Consider the following 17089-nt stretch of genomic DNA (forward strand, 5'->3'; position numbering starts at 1 on the left):
CCTGTTGCTATTTTACCGTTTATAACCTGTCTGAAACACAAAAGGAAATCCTGTCTGTGCCTGCACTGATAAACATCAAAGAAGAAGAAGAGGAGGAGGAGGAGGAAGAAGACGAGGAAGAATGGTTATAGTCTTTACTATTCTCCCAGAGTCCCTGAAAGCAGCATTGAAGAAACATCAGTACCCAGAATCCTCCTCTGCCGCATGCGCACTACGCACTCCGGCCCAAAGGCGTTGGTGGTTGGTGTCCGTACGAAGATGCGTCGCTCTCCGGCAGCATCAGTACCAGCTCCGTCGTGCTAAAAGACCAAAAACAGGGGGACGGAGGGAGACTACCGGCGGTGTTTGCGGCTCTAGCGGCGCCGGCGCATCGGAGCGGCAGTATGGGGGACCAGAAGGTGAGCCGGAGCCGGAGGAACAGGTGTCTCTGATGGGGGGAGCCGTTTCAGGGCGTAGTGTACAAAGGAAGGAGGGGGACGAGCTGCAGAATTGGGGAGTTTGTGGATGCGGTACGGACTCTTTTTCCCCGGAGGTGTTTAGTATTTGAACCAGTGTTTGTCCGGTGGAAGGTGAGGTGTATTTTGCCTGCACAGACAGCGATGACTTTGGTACGGATGTATGGATGATTATTAGCCGGGGAGGGCGGCCTCTGCGCAGCTCCTCTCGCATCAACAAACATTACACAGTCCTCCAGTGTGAATGGGCTTGTTCAGTGTGGAGCGGCCAGCTTCAGAGTGGGAGCTTAGCAGAGGTGTCATCCGTATGATAATCGACCCGCTGTGTATCCACTCCTCTTGAAGGCGGCTGCTCAATGGCTGTGGTGCAGCTGCATTATTAAATTATGAATGCGCATCCTTCCGCCCGTGAAGTGTCCTCCCTCCCAGTGCACCGAGGCTAGATCCCTCTGTGCTCCCGTCCGCTCTGAAGAACAAATGTCTGATCATGTTTAAAAGGGAGCTCAGAGACTAAAGCTGCGTGTGTCCTCTAAAACCTAACACTGATTAGCTCAGCTTCAGACACAGAGGAGGCAGGAGGCAGTGAGATGAGAAACCTGCAGTATTTCATCCCCGAGGCCACTGGTGGGGAATATTAAACTGTACAGGCTTTGCTTTCTCTGTCTTAAAGGTTAGATTTTGCCTTTTTCTTTAGGAATCTTTGCGCAAGATCACCCACACGCTGGCCATGAAGAATGAGGAGATTTCCAACTTCGCCTGCACTCTCAAACAGAGCCTCGACAACTTAGAGGTACAGAAACATAGATCCGAATCCAGGCTGCACACAGTCTCTGATAGTTTTCCTCCTCTGTTAGTGTACTTGTATATTACCTCATGTATTCACTCGTTCTTGCTGTGACACCAGGCGAACTCCAACAGAGTCCAGGGGGACCTGGAGTCTGAGTTCAGCTGCCTCCACTCTGCTCTGGACGAAATGAAGGAAACCATGATGACACGCATCAAACAGGAGAGAGCCAGCCGCACGTACGAGCTGCAGGTATGAGCTGTTGTCCTCTGAACCTACAAAATAATAGCAGGAATATAAACGTAGCATGCACATTTTGTCACACACCTTCTCTCTCATCTGTCGTTTCTTGATCACCAAAGGAATGGCGTCACCACAAAACCAGGCTTTGTAGAGGAAACCTGAACAGGATCGAACATAACACAATGTTACATTGCACACAGAGACAAATCAAAGACAACAAAGTTAAAGAAACTGATCTTTGAAAAAAGAGGTCATCAAAATCTTATCTATGTGTGAAACAGCCATTATCTCAATTATATAAATAGGTGGGTGCAATAAAATGAGGGGAATCTGCTACATGGGGGGTACAGGGAAGCCTGACAGAGTTTAGCCTTTCAAAATGCATCAAACATGCACACATTTAAATGAGAATATGACACACAATTAAACACATTCTTTAGTATTAACTTGCCCGGTCACCTAGAGACTAATTACCAGATTAATAGGATGGATTTGTTTACCCAAACTGATATGCAGTAGTTACTTTTCATCAAATACAAATTTTAAAAAATGGAGTCTTATAAGCTTGTGCGTCATTGCTTTTTAGTTCTGTCACGAAAAAGCAGATTTTTTTGGATTGTGTACTTCTCTGTCTCTCACTTTTCTGTACATGCATCTCAAACTCTGCAGCCTCAGGACCAAGCCATGACTCTCAAATGATGCAGCTAACTCCATAGCTCCTGCGGGCGAACACAGTGGCCCCATTATACTACAGACGTGTGTGTAAAAGTTAGCGGATGTGCTCTTGTGTGACTGTGGGTTTGGATGTTTCATCAGAGTCAGCTGAGCGCCTGCTCCAAAGCCCTGGAGAGTTCAGAGGAGCTGCTGGAGCTGGCCAACCAGACGCTGTGCGCCTCCACGACGGACGGTTTCAACCAGGTAACTTGGCCCCTCCGCTGCTGCTGCTGCTGCTGCTGCAGCGCTGCTGTAGCGCTGCTGCACCGTTCCCTCTGCTCGCTGTGTACAACTTCAAATGACTGATGGGGATTTTCAGTGTCCATATACATGATTTAATCTGTCCTTCTTGTGGTGTCGTACTTACCAGTTATTTTAACACACCCACCAGCAACGTTTGTTTGTTTTAAAGTGACAACATGATGGGCCACAACTCAGATTTCTCTTCGCTCCGTATCTCTCCTTTTCCTTTCCCTCTCTGCTTCTCCTCTCCAGGCGGCCAAAGACATTAAGGATAGGTATAGTACTCAGTCATCCATTGCTTCCCCCTTTTGTCATAGCCTCCTGTAACCTCTCAGCCATCTCATAATGTAGCATGCATGCGTTTAAAACACGTAGCCACCCCACCCATGTCATACTAGACTATTGAAAGCTTTCCACTTGAGAGCCTTTTGTCTTTGTGTGTTTCCCGCTGTCCTCTCAAGTCTGTGCCATCCTGTGTCAGCCCCTCCCTGGTGACTGCCCCCCCCCTCTAGCTCTGCTTGTAAGTGTCGATCAGGGTGATGAGTTCAGTGGTAGTAACAGAAGTCTAGTGTAGTTAGTGGCCTCTTAGTGAGCAGCGTCAGAAGCACCTGTTTTGATGCAGCTGAATAATGGAACACTCTTGTTTCCGCCCCGTGTGTTTGTGTGCGTTTTTGTCTGTGTGTGTGTGTGTGTGTGTGTGTGTGTGTGTCTCTTTTGTCCGCAGCGTGACAATGGCTCCAGCCTTTCGCCTCTCCCTGAAGGCTAAAGCCAGTGACAACATGAGTCACTTGATGGTGGATTTCAGCCAGGAGCGGGAGATGCTGCAGGGCCTCAAATTTCTCCCAGGTCTGCTCCACTTTTAACTCAAAGAAATGCACACAGAAACAAAAGAGCTTCAGCAGTGGTGTAATGTAACTGAGTACATTCACACCAGCACTCCACTACTTCGTGCTTCTACACCGCTATGTTTCATTGTCCTGGTTTTTAACATTTAACAGCTGAAGCTACTTTTCATTCATACCAAAAAAACATCCTAGTTATCAAGTCATTTTACTCAATAACTAACCTAACCCCTTATTTTACCAGTTACAATATTCCAGCCTGTTTTCAATGCAAATCAATTTGTTTCTAGGATTTTCTAAACAAGTCCCATTTTTCATGATTCGATACGCCCCATACTCTCAGACTTTCTTGTTCTAAGACACAGTCTGTTCAGGTTCATCTGAGTTAAAACCAGTTTGTTTTTAATGTTCTATTAGATGTTTTTTTTTTTTGTTTTTTTTTAAGAAAAATATGGCCTTTATTATTTATGTTATCTTTATAAGATGTTGCCTTTTGCACTGTTAGAGTGAACTGCCCAACAGTATGTAAAGTAGTTTAAATCCTTGACTTGTTGCAATTGTAAAATGGTATTAACACATTAATGCATCAGTAATAATAATCCAGTTACATAATCTGTATATTACACTGTCAATGGGCCACTCCACAGTGCCTTTTCTTGCCTACTGCGTTGGCTTCATTACTGAGTAAAATACCATGTAATGTGAAAGGGGTTCGCTCACTGAGATGAAACCACTCTGCACCTGCTTGAGGCGCCTTAACCTCTTTTCTGCGCTGGTGTGGTTTGACAGCGCACAGACTCATCTCATCTCATTGCTAACAGCTGTTTTCAGCAGAAAAGCTCTGACTATACACCACCTGTGTCGCACCTAATGGCAAACCCACAGCAGTCAGCGTCTAGCTGGTGGTAATAGTTGAACATTCTGCAGCTAAAGAGCCAGATATTTACCTCCAGAGATCAAACAGAGCTAAATGGAGAGTGAATGTTCATCAGGTGGTCACAGACATCCAATTAATACTAATAATAATAGTATGATAATGTTGCTCTGTGTCTGATTGATGTGTGAATATGCAATTGTTTGCTAACTCTTAAGCTGTACCTTTATGCACCTGTTAGCTTGTTTTGGGGTATTTCTGCCCCCTGGTGGCAAAAATCAGTTGATGCAGCTGTAATATTACTAGCAGTGCAAGTACTTCTTGTGTAGTGAAATAACCTTCAAAGTGCAGAACAAGTACAAGAAGTTGATTTGTAGATATCCTTGTCTCTTCCCTCCAGTTCCTGCCACTCCAGAGATCCAGACCTCCGAGTGCCAGGTGTGCGACAACACAGTGACTGTAATTTGGACCCTACCTGAGCCTGACAGCAAGATAGACCACTACATACTGGAGCATCGCCGGACAAACCACGAGGGCCCACCGCGCATCAGAGAGGACTACCCCTGGATGGTGGTGGAGGGGATACGAGAGATGGAGCACACGCTCACAGGCAGGAGGGGGGCCGGTGGGACACGGCTATTGTCTGAACTCTGATGAGGCTGACTTATAAAGGACGCTTTTAATCCTCAGGTCTGCGCTTTGACACCCGCTACCTGACGTTCAGAGTGAAAGCGTGCAACAAGGCAGTGGCGGGAGAGTTCTCTGAACCGGTCACACTAGAAACCCATGGTGAGGACACTGGACACAAAACCCAGAGTTGAGAGGAATGAGAGTGTTTGATTGGTTTTCATACACTGTGTACCATTGTGTTCATAATAAGTCCTCACTCATTCTCTGTTTGCAGCCTTCACCTTCAAATTGGACGGAGCTTCGTCCCACCAGAACCTGAAGGTGGAGGACCTGAGTGTGGAGTGGGACAGCAGTGGAGGAAAGATACAGGACATCCGCAAGGAAAAGAACCGAACCAACTCCCCGATGCACTCTCCAGCCAGGTCTGTGTGCATGTACACACATGGTGGCTCTGAATTATTCTAGTTTTCATTATTTTTAACGTTTTTAGTGTTCGTCTTCAGTACAATTTAGTTTCAGTGAGTTCCCAGAGTGAGATTCTTTGTTTCAGTTGAGTTTTTTATTGACTTCAGTATTAGTATTATTTTTTTTTATTTTAATATGGGGGGTATTTGTCACTTCAGAATTGGTATTTCAGTACAAACTCAACACTTTGTGATGGCAGCTGACTCACAGGTATGTGCACCAATGCCTCCTCAGACTTGTGTTTACAGATGTGACAAAGACTAAAACGAAAAATTTTTATTTTTATTTTAGTTTAGTTGGTTTCGTGAGTACACAATATTGATTCAGTTGGCTTTATTTTTTTTTCTGAAGTGTAGTTTTTATTTCATGTTTTTTCCACCCCTAGTTTTAGTTATTATAACCATGCTTTGGCTATTACCAGGGATCTAGAAAACCTCGTTAAGAATTAAGTCATTAAAATAAATCCCATGAATATGGATCCTGGAGAGTTTATTGTCCACCATCTGTCTCTGTAATCAGATCAGCCCTGATGTCGCCTAAGAGAGCGCCGACAGCCCGGCCCAGCAGGGACAGATTTACAGCAGAGTCTTACACAGTGCTTGGTGAGAATACACACTGCTCACAAACAGCAAAGCACCACAAATGGATTTCCACATCTGTAGCAGTAAAACACACCAGACTGGAGTTATAGCCGGACAGTTATTTGAAACCAAGCTGTTCTGGAGAAAGTTAAGATGCCTTCAGTATGATTGTGAACTGACAATGCATGAAAAACAGTCTTCTCTTGCCAAGTTTGAACATGCCAAACCAGATTCATGATTTTCATTTGCTGGGATTCATTCCAGTCGTTCCACATAAAGTCAGATCATCTCTTTCCAAAACAGATTTACCAGCAAAAATATGTAACCACAGCTCTCCATCTACACAAATATTCATCTACTCACATCTCAACCGTGAAACGTTGCAACTTGCATCAACACTGCAACTAGATTTATTCACCGGGCTTCTGTCTTATGTCTTATGTTTCGTGGCAGCCGATACCATGATCGACGCCGGCCAGCAGTACTGGGAGGTGCGGTTCGACAAGGAGAGCAAAGCCTTCGCCGTGGGCGTAGCCCTGCGCAACCTCGGACGATTCGACCAGCTGGGGAAAAGCAGTGCTTCATGGTGCATCCACCTGAACAACTGGCTGCAGCAGAGCCTCACCGCCAAGCACAACAACAAGGCGCGCACACTGGACTGTCCCATCCCAAACAGTATAGGAGTCTATGTCAACTACGACGAAGGTACGATGGAACACAAACACATAGAGTTTGAATGGTCACAGATAGAATCACTGCAGCTCTGTTAGATGATGAGAATTTCTTCCTCATAAAATGAACCCGTCAAAGTTTGTCCTTGATATGAAAATGTGCTGCAAATGATCAGGCTATATTTTGAACTGAGAGGATATTTATTATCTTTATAGATAATAATAATATAGATTTATTATCTACGTGTAAGAACTTTTGGTTCAATGGCAACTATTGTTGTATCTCATATTTGTTTCTGTCCCTGCTGTCTGTCTCTTCACTGTCACTGTTCAATAAATAAACCAAAACAACCTCTTACTGAATGGAAGACCCTGCCAAGACGGCAAAATAATTTAGAATTAGGCAAAACTGCACAAAAGAAAAGTGCTGCCTGTCTGTGTTTTTGTATCATATATTGAATATCTGGTGGTTGGAACATAAAAAGCAGTTTGAAGACCACACCCTGGAAACTTCTGCTGGACATCTTTATTTCTGTTGTACACATGTACACTTTATTCTCTCCAGGTGTGCTGTCTTTCTACAACGCCAAAACTAAACAGCTGATGCACACCTTCAAAACCAAGTTCCAGCAGCCAGTTATACCAGCTTTCATGGTAAGAGACGTTTCTTCAGAAGTCTGATATCTAAACGTATCCGCTATTGTTCCACGACCTTTTAGTTTTTAATCTGCCCGTTGATGTGCTGCCCCCCTCTGCAGGTGTGGAACGGCAGTTTTTCGGTCGTGACGGGCCTGCAGGTTCCCAGCGTGGTGCAAAGCGGCCAGAGGAAGAACAGCGGCACCAGCAGCTCCAACGCCAGCCTCACCTAGACCCATCGGCTCGGCCGGCTGAGGGCCTCCCATTCCTGCTGGACCACAGTCACCGTCACAGAGCGTCACCTCTGCTCCAGCTGCGGTCAAAGCCATATCATGGAAGAGTTACATCACTGGAGTATGATGGTTTAGCCTGTTCCACATGCAGTGTCTGCGTTGCATGACGATAAAACTGGTTTAGGGAACAAGCGAGTCATCAGCGCCGTCAGTGGCAGAACTCTTCAGATGTATGACTCTGGCTGCTGCGATTGCTTGGGACACATTAGCTGTAGTCTTACTAGTTTGTCTTCTCTCTACACATTCATTTAGCACTGTCCCACTGCTGCTAGAGCAATGATTTAGCGCTGGCCGCTGCCCCTCCTTCCTTCCTTTCCATCACCAAAACTGTCAGTCGTACTGTCAACGCAGCCAGCTACAGGCGCACGGTCATGGCCTGTCCTGTCTGCTCTCTCCCTGTGCCTTCCTCCTCATTTCCAACCTGATGGGCCAAGTTCGTACCAACATGGTTATGTTTCACTGCAAGAGATGGTCTCCCTATTTCAATTTAAGTATTGTGTCAGTATAACCCAATTGTAACTTAGCTTAATAGTAACTATTTCCCACTGAATCTGCCTCTATTCATCAACCAACCAACCTACGTAACCCAAATAACAACCTGCTCCTAGACGTTGCTACTGAATAGAATGTAGTTCATTACTCATTCAGGATTTATTCAATCTCTACTTTGCCAGCAACTACTGGGTCATAAGAAATGAACAACGCACACTGGGGATGTTGTATTTATTTCTTGCTGAGGCATGCTGACTTAACAGTGTTTACCACATTTCACTCTTTGTAGTCAGGTCCCACACAAACTGGGTCCTTTAGCCTCCAGCTGAGGTTCTGTTAGATGTAAATTAGAGGCACCATTTGCTGTGGAGTTTAATCTGACGGCACAGAAAGTTAGAGGGGAGTTTTCTTTAGTGTAACTCCATGTAGTGGAGTCGTCAGATGTGGCTTCAGGACTTTGGGAATGAGTGTACTGTATACGTTCTTTTCACCTGACTGCACCCCAATGCTCGTATGTACAATATGTATGTGTCTACGCCTAATAACACCACCTTATTTGCTGAAGAGGAATCCCATTTATGAGTAGTGGACTGTCTGTTGTCCAGATATAACACATAGCTAGCAAGTAGCCTCAGCTAACAAACTGTATCATGAGCGTTAGCCTGGTTTGAGGTCCACCTGAGGAACAAAAGTGATAAAACTCTGGAAACTGATGTTATGAAGTCCTGATTTGTGCACCACCCGACCACCGAGTGGCGTCCATATTATACGTCACACATGGTACCGGTCTTGCTTTGCCATGCTGCCCCCCTCTGTTAGTGTCTCCTGAATAACAGTAGCCTGCTTTAAAAGAAGCGTCCAGCTGAGAATTATGTTAACTTTATTTCACATGCTGACAAAATGTCACAATTTATTGTAAATAGTTTAATTTTTTCAACTATAATGTATCAGTCGTTGAGGTAATAAAGGAGTAAGAGTAGTTTGTTCTTGGTTTTCTGCTTCAACGAGGAATCAAACAGGGTAAGATCAAAATGTCAGTTGTGTTGAGGTAAAAAAAAAAAGGTGCAAAACAGGAAACAGACCTAGGAAGAGAGCACCGAACATCATAAAATGAACTGATTTCTGATTTCTAACTGCTGCATGGCACATACTAGAAGTGGCTTGTTCACATGTATCTGATTTTTTTGAGTTTTGTTTAATTGAAAAAATATATACAACACATTCACATACAGGAACGACAACTCAGTGGTGTACAATATAAACATCACACGCCTCTAAGGCAGGACAAATATAGCCATGGTGGCTATTTAAAAAATAATAATAATAATTTATACAATTCAGCAGCTGATTACAATAAAAAAGACAAAAAAACACTGATATAGGAAATCCGAAATTGTACACCATTGTTGATGGGAAAAGTGCAAAAGAAACATGGAGATAATGTGACACGTACACCCTTCGCCACAGTCAATTAATCTGCTAATGAGTGTCGGAGAAGGGTGAATCAATAAAGTGTTCATCCTCTGAGAGGCTTTACTGCTGACAGCCAGCTGAGGAGGAGGAGCAGGGCCAGGGCGGAGATGAGGAAGAGGCCGTCAGTGTGGAAAGAGCTGGTGTCTGCCGCCATGTGTGGGTTCATCTTAGAGGGATAGACGAGGAAGTGTCTCCATGCTGGTGTCAGTCTCAGATGCTTTGAGAGGCTCCCACCAGGAGAGGTCACTCCTGACACTTTGCCTTTTGTTCCAACTTGAGTTTCAGCTCAGATATTGCTGCAAGAGGAAATAAACCGTGTCAGACGATAAGCTTTCATACTCTGGCAAGAAAGTAAAATAACACACCACAGAAAAATATGAATTGAGGCTGAAAATATATCTTCACAATTGAGTATCTGAGGAAGGTAGAGGCCTTGAAGGGGAGGGTGAAGCAGTGTGGACATACTCAGTCCTAAGGGGTTTACGGGGGGCCTCATCTTCGCATCCTGGCTATTAAAGGAGGAGGGGGCTGATGTAGAAGAGGCCCATTTGCGAGCAGCAGGAACCGGAGGCATCATTGCTTTCTTGGGAACTTTCTGCTCCACTTCTATGGAAGACCAGAAACACACAATGATTCATGGTCATGAGAGGACAATGATTATCATGTGGAACGTAAAGGGAAAATACTCATATGAGTTTCTGAGGCGGAAGGACTTACGTGGTGGTGGAACGGCTGGGGAATCTTTCTCCATCTCCTCTATTGTTTGAGCACAGCCTAGTCAGCAAAAGCAATGGAAAAAATGAAGTCACACCTGTTTATGTTTGCAAGGCAGAAGAGTAAATGGATGGAGTGATTGATGGGACAGGTAGCAGCTGAGTTATTATACTCACACGTGTCATTCAGATACAAGCTCTCTTCTATAAATGGTGTTGGTGCTGGTTCAGAGGCCGGTATCCTTGGAGCTACTGTGGAACAAAACATTTAATTATAATTATTATAAGGTTGATACACTGTAAGATATAATAACCAAGGTAAACAAGAAGAACTGCTGTCTCAGTCCACTGAGGAAGTCACTTAAACCCCATGCTGCGGCAGGCGGCTCAGAAGCCAACATTGGGTGCAGATTTTGAAAATAAACATGCTTGTTCAGTAAAATAAAGATTACTATGAAGATTTTTAGCCACGCTAGTGTGAGGGCTCCAGGGATAAAAGTGTCCATTGCTGTCGACTACTGGATGGATTGGCATGAAATTTTGCACCGACATTCATGGTCCACAAAGGATGAATCCTACTAACTTTGGAGATCCTCAGACGTTTCCCCTGGAAGTTCACATTTGTGGTTTTAATTAAGTGCAGCTATTGGATGTATCGGATGAAATCATCAGGTTAAGCTTTTAATTAGTCCAGTACTTAATGTTTATGTTCATGATCAAATCCCTGCAAACCTAATATCAGTCCAACCAACTGTACTGTTTAGTGCTAATTAGCAAATATTAGCTAACACATTACACTAAGACGGTAAACATTACCATGCTCTACATCAGCATGTTAGCATTGTCACTATGTGCATACTGACGTAGCCTGTGCCTAAGTACGGCCTCACAGAGTTGCCAGCACAAGCTACAAAGGTTTGGAACCACTGCTGTTGACTCTCGGACTTGTTAACGTTTGCTTAAGTCCAAGACTCCGGAGGAATTTCTACTTCCTGCACAAAGGCCACAAAACAGGCAAACCATGAGTTATTGGGTGGCTGCAGGTGAAAAGACTTGTACCAAACAATGGTTGTGCCGACCCAGTGGTACAAAGTGAATTAATAAACCACTAAGGATATGTTTGTTTCCCAGAAGTAGGTTTATGATAAAAAAAAATAACATTCATTTGTTAGTTTTGGCAATTGTTATTACTTAATTGTTGTTGTAAGTGGCATTAACATTCTGCTCAATAGAGAATCAACTAAAAGCCATTTGTGGCTTGTGACTTGGAAAAAATCCAAGATAAGTCATGCAGCTGTAGAGGTGGAATTTCCAAGTACTTGAATGCGTCAAAGAGCCAGAGCAAACAGGTCCGACCAAGTGTGTAAATAGTTTTAGTGTTCAGGTTAATTTGTTTTTGTATTAATGGACACAGTACCTGGTTTGAGAGCTACACTTGGAGGGTTAAGGTTTGATGAGGCCCGCTCAATGCTCCTCTCTCCATTTTCATTATCAGGACGAATAAAAGCTGTGGAAAAAAAAAAAAAAAGCCAGAACTTCAATAATCCATGTGTATCTTTTGGTATATGTTTGGTATATGGAATAATAATTTCACAGCTAAGAATGTTAAATCCAAAGTGAGTGAGATAAAAAGAGGAAGAATAAAGAGTCAATAGATTGAAAGAGAAAATATCTACCCACTGATGTTTTTGTCGTATGACTCCTCCATGATGAGTGGAATCAGGACTCCGTCTGTTTTTTCCACTATGTAGTTGATGACATCATGCAGCGTGGCACAGGGGATCTGCACAGAAAACAACTTCTTTTAAACGCATACAGGTTGTGTATCCAAATAACCACAATTACAGTTCATCTTAATTACTGATGATGTATCAGTAGAGCCAACAAGGAAGTCATGTTGAACCATGTCAGCCAGGTGAAAAGCACCTCACCAATGCACACACGTGCACTGGCTGCATGCAATCACTTTATGGCATCAATTTAACACAAAGATCAGACGTGCGCCATGTCACTGGCAGAAAAATGAAAGCCCTACCCAACACTTCCGTAGAAGAAGAAGTGCAGAAGAAATATGACTACCGAGAATAACACTGCGTGACATTTTTATTGCCACCTCATTGCATTTACTGGTAATCAGTCTCTGCTTATCCAGGAGGTCATAAGCCACAGTTAATCTGAAGTTCATGTCCATCTTCCCATAAAAAGCTAGAGTGAACCTAGTTCCTCCTTACTGAAGTACCTTGAGCTTGATTGATTTATTTTATACACTCACAGGATTGTCCACGTCAATGGCGAAGCCCCCCTCATGTTTTCGTGTCACACGGTAGTGTCTGAATATAGGCCTGATGATAGGGGGAGAGAGACAGAGGAAAAACACAAATAAAATGAACAAAGAGGTAATAAAAAAAAGACAACAACATGACAACTAACACATTAGCAAAAATAATAATAATACTATAACTGTAATTGGCCTGCTTATGGTCTCTTCTCGAAGTGCCATCTTTGAATATGGACATTTCATCATGTGGTTGTATTTCATATGAACGATAGTGAACACAGTATTTGATGCTCTGATTGGCTGGCAGCTGACACTAACCTTGATACATCTGTGAGCTGCTGTGTGTTCCTACAGGCCCTGACTGAAATGCATTTGAAATGCTTTTTTATTTTTTCAAAGCAGTGTGCCTTTTTAATTTTCGGTTATGACTTACTGATCACACAGCAAAGTACAAATCAAACCTCTTTCTCATTTTTTGGTCTTAGTGTACTGCAGTGGTTGCTTTTTTTGTCTAAATGATTTGTGCGCCTGTGTTGGAGTGTGTGTGTTTATGCTATGAGCATGTGTGTATACCTGTCAAGGTCCTGTCTGGTGGTGACAGCGAAGGAGTTTCCGTCTCCGCCAGGCCTCAGGAGCAGGTTTCCTCTCTTGGCCTCTCTGTCAAGCAGCAGCTCAGCCTCCAGACGGGAGACACCGTGGTAACACCTGCGGGACGCCAGAAAACACGGTGACGAGACGGAAGGTAAACCTGCCATCATTCATCTGATTTCAGCAGGTTATTAAAAAGTGATGCATCCAGAACCAGAAATACTGAAACACTGTGAGGCAACTGAAGACTTTTTTAGTGTGCTTCAAAGTGCTCTTCTTATATACCCAGTTTGGTGTTTTGTGTTACACCAGCCACATTAGAAATGAGTGTGAGTGTGAATACCTTCCAGTGTTGTTGATACTCACGCTGGCATGTCTGCTTGGAGGCTGATGTAAGGACTGGAGCTGGTGACTGCAGGCTGGGGGGCATTTTTTATCCTTTCCTTTTCATTGTCTACTGCCTCTCTCAGCATGTGGATCTGGCCTGGCAGCAGGTTGAGGGATGATGGTACCGACAGCTGCGGGGAGACGCATTTCAAATGATCTGCACAAATGAGGGCTGCAGCTCTCTACATGTGGCCTGATGTTAAAGCCTCTACACTTCAGTCTCTTAAACTTAATCCCGAGTGTTATACAGCACGGACCTCAGCCACAGAGTGGATGTAGCCCTTCCACAGCTCACGGGCCTCTGCGCTCGGGGCCTGAGGAGACAACAGAGGAGGGAATAACTGAAAATGAGGAATTATTTTGAAAAAATAAGATAATTTACACGTTTCCGTTTGTATTCCCTTACAGTGAATTTGATATTTCCATCCTTCATCTGGAGGGTGAATCTGGCTGCATCCAAGTTACGATCCTGGGTGCCATCATCTGTTATTGAGATCAGTCCACTGAGGTCCACTTTTTCTATGTACTGATGAAACACACACACATGTAATTCCTAACAACTTTAATCAAAAACATCCTAATCTGTCTCGTATATTAACCCCTATCTCTGTGATCACTTACATCAGGGTCTCTCTTCTCACTGAAGAAGAACAGCGTGTTTCCGCACAGGCAGGTCCACAGCTTCCGAGATGTCTGCGCACGCACATAGACAGACAGACAGACAGACAGACAGACAGACAGACAGACAGACAGACAGACAGACAGACAGATGATAAACATTATCGGTTAAACAGTTATAAAATGCTGCTTATAGAGTGTCTGTACATAGTATACAAACAATATAAAACATCAAAAGGACAGTTAAATTAACCCAAGATGAAGGGCACGATGTAGGTCTGTGCTCCTCTCCTCTCTGCAGCTCTGACCAGCGGACCATCTCTCTGTGTGAGAGGCTGTAGTAGACTGAACAGTGCAGACGACTTCAGGAGGAAAACCTAACCTTTCCGAATGTTCAGGGGATAAACCCACAAACTGTCATTGTACAGTTTAGGACTGAGATGCTCAGCCGGGAGAGCATCTCTGATCCACAGGAGTTACTATGAGTACAGCAGCTCTTGAGCCACCAGAATAACTGTTAAACCTCTTCCTGGATGTGGCTACAAGGTGATGAATTGGTGGAACCGAGGGGAAATAGCCACGGTCTGTGAGAGAAGGTCCACAATGGAGGGACGTCCTGTGTGTTCATGGAGAACCAGAGCATGTATTATTTAGTTACAACAGCAGTACCCAGGCATTGTCCAGTGTGGCTATGTGGATTTTTGATGCGCTCCGTTACACTGGGCCTTCACTTTAGACCTGAAGGCTGAAACCAGGTGTGAACCTGACACTCATTTTCCAGTAGTTCATAATTATCCCTTAATCTCGATCATTTATCTTGACAAATCTGGCTTGTGTTTTCTCGAGATAAAAAAAAAGGTCTGCTTTTAGCACTCTCTGTGTGCAGAGGGGCACAGACGCACACGGTGCCCTCTATCTCGTGATAATTTAACTCATGTGTTAATTAACACTGTACTCTTGCTGCTCTTTATTGTTTGTAGGCTATACTTTGTACAGGTACTCTATAAGCAGCATTACGTTTTTTTTTTAACACTTTAACTGATTTTATTAATCCACCAAAATGTTTTGCACTGAAAACAGAAACAAGATGGAAATGAATATCAAAGAAGAACGCAGGTTTCTATTTGCGTTAAACAGAGTATAAAGGCAGAAAAGGAACGATAAATGCTTGCAGTAAAACAAGGAAATGTAGGGCAGCTGCAGTCTGAGCAGGTGACATTCTTAAATTAAACTTGATGAGTCAACTGTAATTACAACAGAAACCAATGAGATTAATAACAGTGTTCAGTGCTGGCGTTGGTTCAACCTAAAGGGAATCAGGTAAATTTAACTGTGTCACCTGCTTAATTGCAAGAATCAGAGTTTGTGGTTACTACTGTGTCAAAGAAACCACCAACACGGAGCAGTTGAGTATCAGTACAGAACTGATTAAATGAGTCCCCAAAACACCTCGGACACATACTTTAATCTGGGACAGGTTTAAAGTGTCCTGGGTAAGGAGTTGCTCTGACATGCTCTCGTTGGAGTGTCTCCTATCAGTGAGGGCTTGGCAGAGCAGCTCAGGATTTATCATCTGCAAAGCCTGCCTTGCCAGTTTGCGTCTTTAGTTGTCTGTCAGTGTCTGGCTTGCTGACAATGAGCAGAGAAGCTGTCAGACTAGTTGGAGAGACGCAAGAGCTGCTGAAAAAGTCAAAGTCCACAAAACTTCCGAGACAGACAGGCTGCCTCGCCCACAGAAAGCGGCGCTTTTATCAGCGCATGAAGCCCATAAAAATGGTTCATGAAATATTAAACTGCTGCTGATGTAGGGAATTAACAAATTATTATTAGTATAATACAAATTATACTTACAATGATCAAGCATCAAAAACACTGATGTAAAATATGGCAGAGCTCTCTCTCGCTCTCTCTCACTCTCTCTCTCACACACACACACACACACATGCACAATCGACTAAATGTTATGTGGATTTGCTGCATTTCTTCGTCTTGTATGACAGTAGACAAAATATTTTAAAGTTTTTTTTGGACAAAACAGGCAACCTGAAGATGTCACCTTCACCTTTTGTTTTTATACACGATTTATAAAGCAAAAGAGTAAGTGATTAACTGAGAAAATCACTGACAGATTTGTCGACAATGCAAATAATCAAATAATTGTTGGATGGAGCCCAGGCAATAAACCTTACGGCATTTAAAACTAATGAAATTTAGACATTTCATAAGAGACATCACAGATAAAATAGACCAAAACCCTTCAGACAACAAGAAACGTTATGCATTCAATGTCACCTGTTGCATACAACACAGACCAATTTGTCTCTGAGAGAGTTTACACGGAAAAACCAAAGTAAATGGTTGGTCTGATGATCTACCTTATCTCTGAAGGACCTCTTCTCCAGGTAGCCCTCATAGTAACACGCTGGCAGCTGGTTCCTCAGTCGCCCTGTTCGCTTTGCCATCACTGGTAGTTACAGTAATGCTCACAATCAATCAGAACCTGCACACAGATTTGACCTCGTGAAGGTTTCCCTATGAATAAATCCAGGTCGGTCCTCCCAGTGAGGGACAGGACCGGTGGTCGCCGCTGATTGGTCGATGTGCGGAGTGGGCGGGTCTTTATAAAACACAGGTATGACGTGTTTGGTGGCGATCACTTGTGTGTGTTTGTGTGTGTGTGTGTGTGTGTGTGTCACTGATACCAATACAACTGTGAAATACCACAGCTGTATACGCGTTTCACTATGAGCAAGAACAAAGGGAAGTAAACGGGAAAAGACTTCTGGTTAACAACACGTGTGCAAGTGCGTCTTCGACAAACATTTCCAAAATGGCGTCGGAAGTATTGCATACGTTTGGTTTGTGGACACTACAGGCCTGAGGAGGACAAATGAACTTGCTTTTATACAAATGGCATTTGTATTAGTTTATACAGCTATTGAGTGTGTCAACAAAAGCCTTAAAGCAATCAAGCAGCATCTCTGTGACCTGTCCCTTATCTGTGTCGGGTTATTGTGGCAGATTAGTTGTTATTATGGCTGCAGCTATTGAACAACACAGTTTGAGCAGATCGATACATCCGAGAACTTCAGCTTGCGACACATTCCGG

The 17089-nt window shown here is 43.7% G+C and overlaps 2 protein-coding genes across 2 annotated transcripts; one reads left to right on the forward strand and one right to left on the reverse strand.

Annotated features, from left to right (window-relative positions):
• The first annotated feature begins 246 nt into the window (after window positions 1-246).
• fsd1 (fibronectin type III and SPRY domain containing 1) lies at window positions 247-8975 on the forward strand. The gene is made up of 13 exons (XM_070832101.1): window positions 247-398; window positions 1150-1245; window positions 1360-1491; window positions 2299-2400; window positions 2692-2714; window positions 3164-3285; window positions 4556-4765; window positions 4846-4944; window positions 5060-5207; window positions 5770-5852; window positions 6285-6536; window positions 7068-7156; window positions 7261-8975. Exons 1-13 carry the CDS (start codon window positions 384-386, stop codon window positions 7369-7371), a joined length of 1482 nt encoding a protein of 493 aa, XP_070688202.1. The 5' UTR covers window positions 247-383; the 3' UTR covers window positions 7372-8975.
• Window positions 8976-9028: 53 nt separating this feature from the next.
• Window positions 9029-16490, reverse strand: LOC139202751 (signal-transducing adaptor protein 1-like). Its single transcript, XM_070832316.1, has 13 exons — window positions 16356-16490; window positions 13984-14055; window positions 13769-13888; window positions 13620-13676; window positions 13342-13493; window positions 12961-13092; window positions 12382-12451; window positions 11790-11892; window positions 11527-11616; window positions 10287-10361; window positions 10114-10170; window positions 9862-10002; window positions 9029-9692 (listed from the first exon to the last, which is right to left on the reverse strand). The coding sequence occupies exons 1-13, from the start codon at window positions 16440-16442 to the stop codon at window positions 9640-9642; spliced, it is 1209 nt and encodes a 402-aa protein (XP_070688417.1). The 5' UTR covers window positions 16443-16490; the 3' UTR covers window positions 9029-9639.
• Window positions 16491-17089: the final 599 nt, after the last annotated feature.

Source organism: Pempheris klunzingeri, chromosome 6 (genome assembly GCF_042242105.1).
Source record: "Pempheris klunzingeri isolate RE-2024b chromosome 6, fPemKlu1.hap1, whole genome shotgun sequence".
NCBI lineage: Eukaryota > Metazoa > Chordata > Actinopteri > Acropomatiformes > Pempheridae > Pempheris > Pempheris klunzingeri.

Excerpts from the sequence above, each read along its gene's own strand:
- fsd1 (XM_070832101.1), top strand. Across the intron at positions 3,286-4,555 it reads GGGCCTCAAATTTCTCCCAG|TTCCTGCCACTCCAGAGATC; the intron begins GTCTGCTCCACT and ends TCTTCCCTCCAG. Across the intron at positions 6,537-7,067 it reads CTATGTCAACTACGACGAAG|GTGTGCTGTCTTTCTACAAC; the intron begins GTACGATGGAAC and ends TATTCTCTCCAG.
- LOC139202751 (XM_070832316.1), bottom strand. The coding sequence starts at position 16,442 with ATGGCAAAGCGAACAGGGCGACTGAGGAACCAGCTGCCAGCGTGTTAC. Across the intron at positions 13,677-13,768 it reads ATGGAAATATCAAATTCACT|GCCCCGAGCGCAGAGGCCCG; the intron begins GTAAGGGAATAC and ends TTGTCTCCTCAG. Across the intron at positions 10,362-11,526 it reads AAGTGTAGCTCTCAAACCAG|TAGCTCCAAGGATACCGGCC; the intron begins GTACTGTGTCCA and ends TTTGTTCCACAG.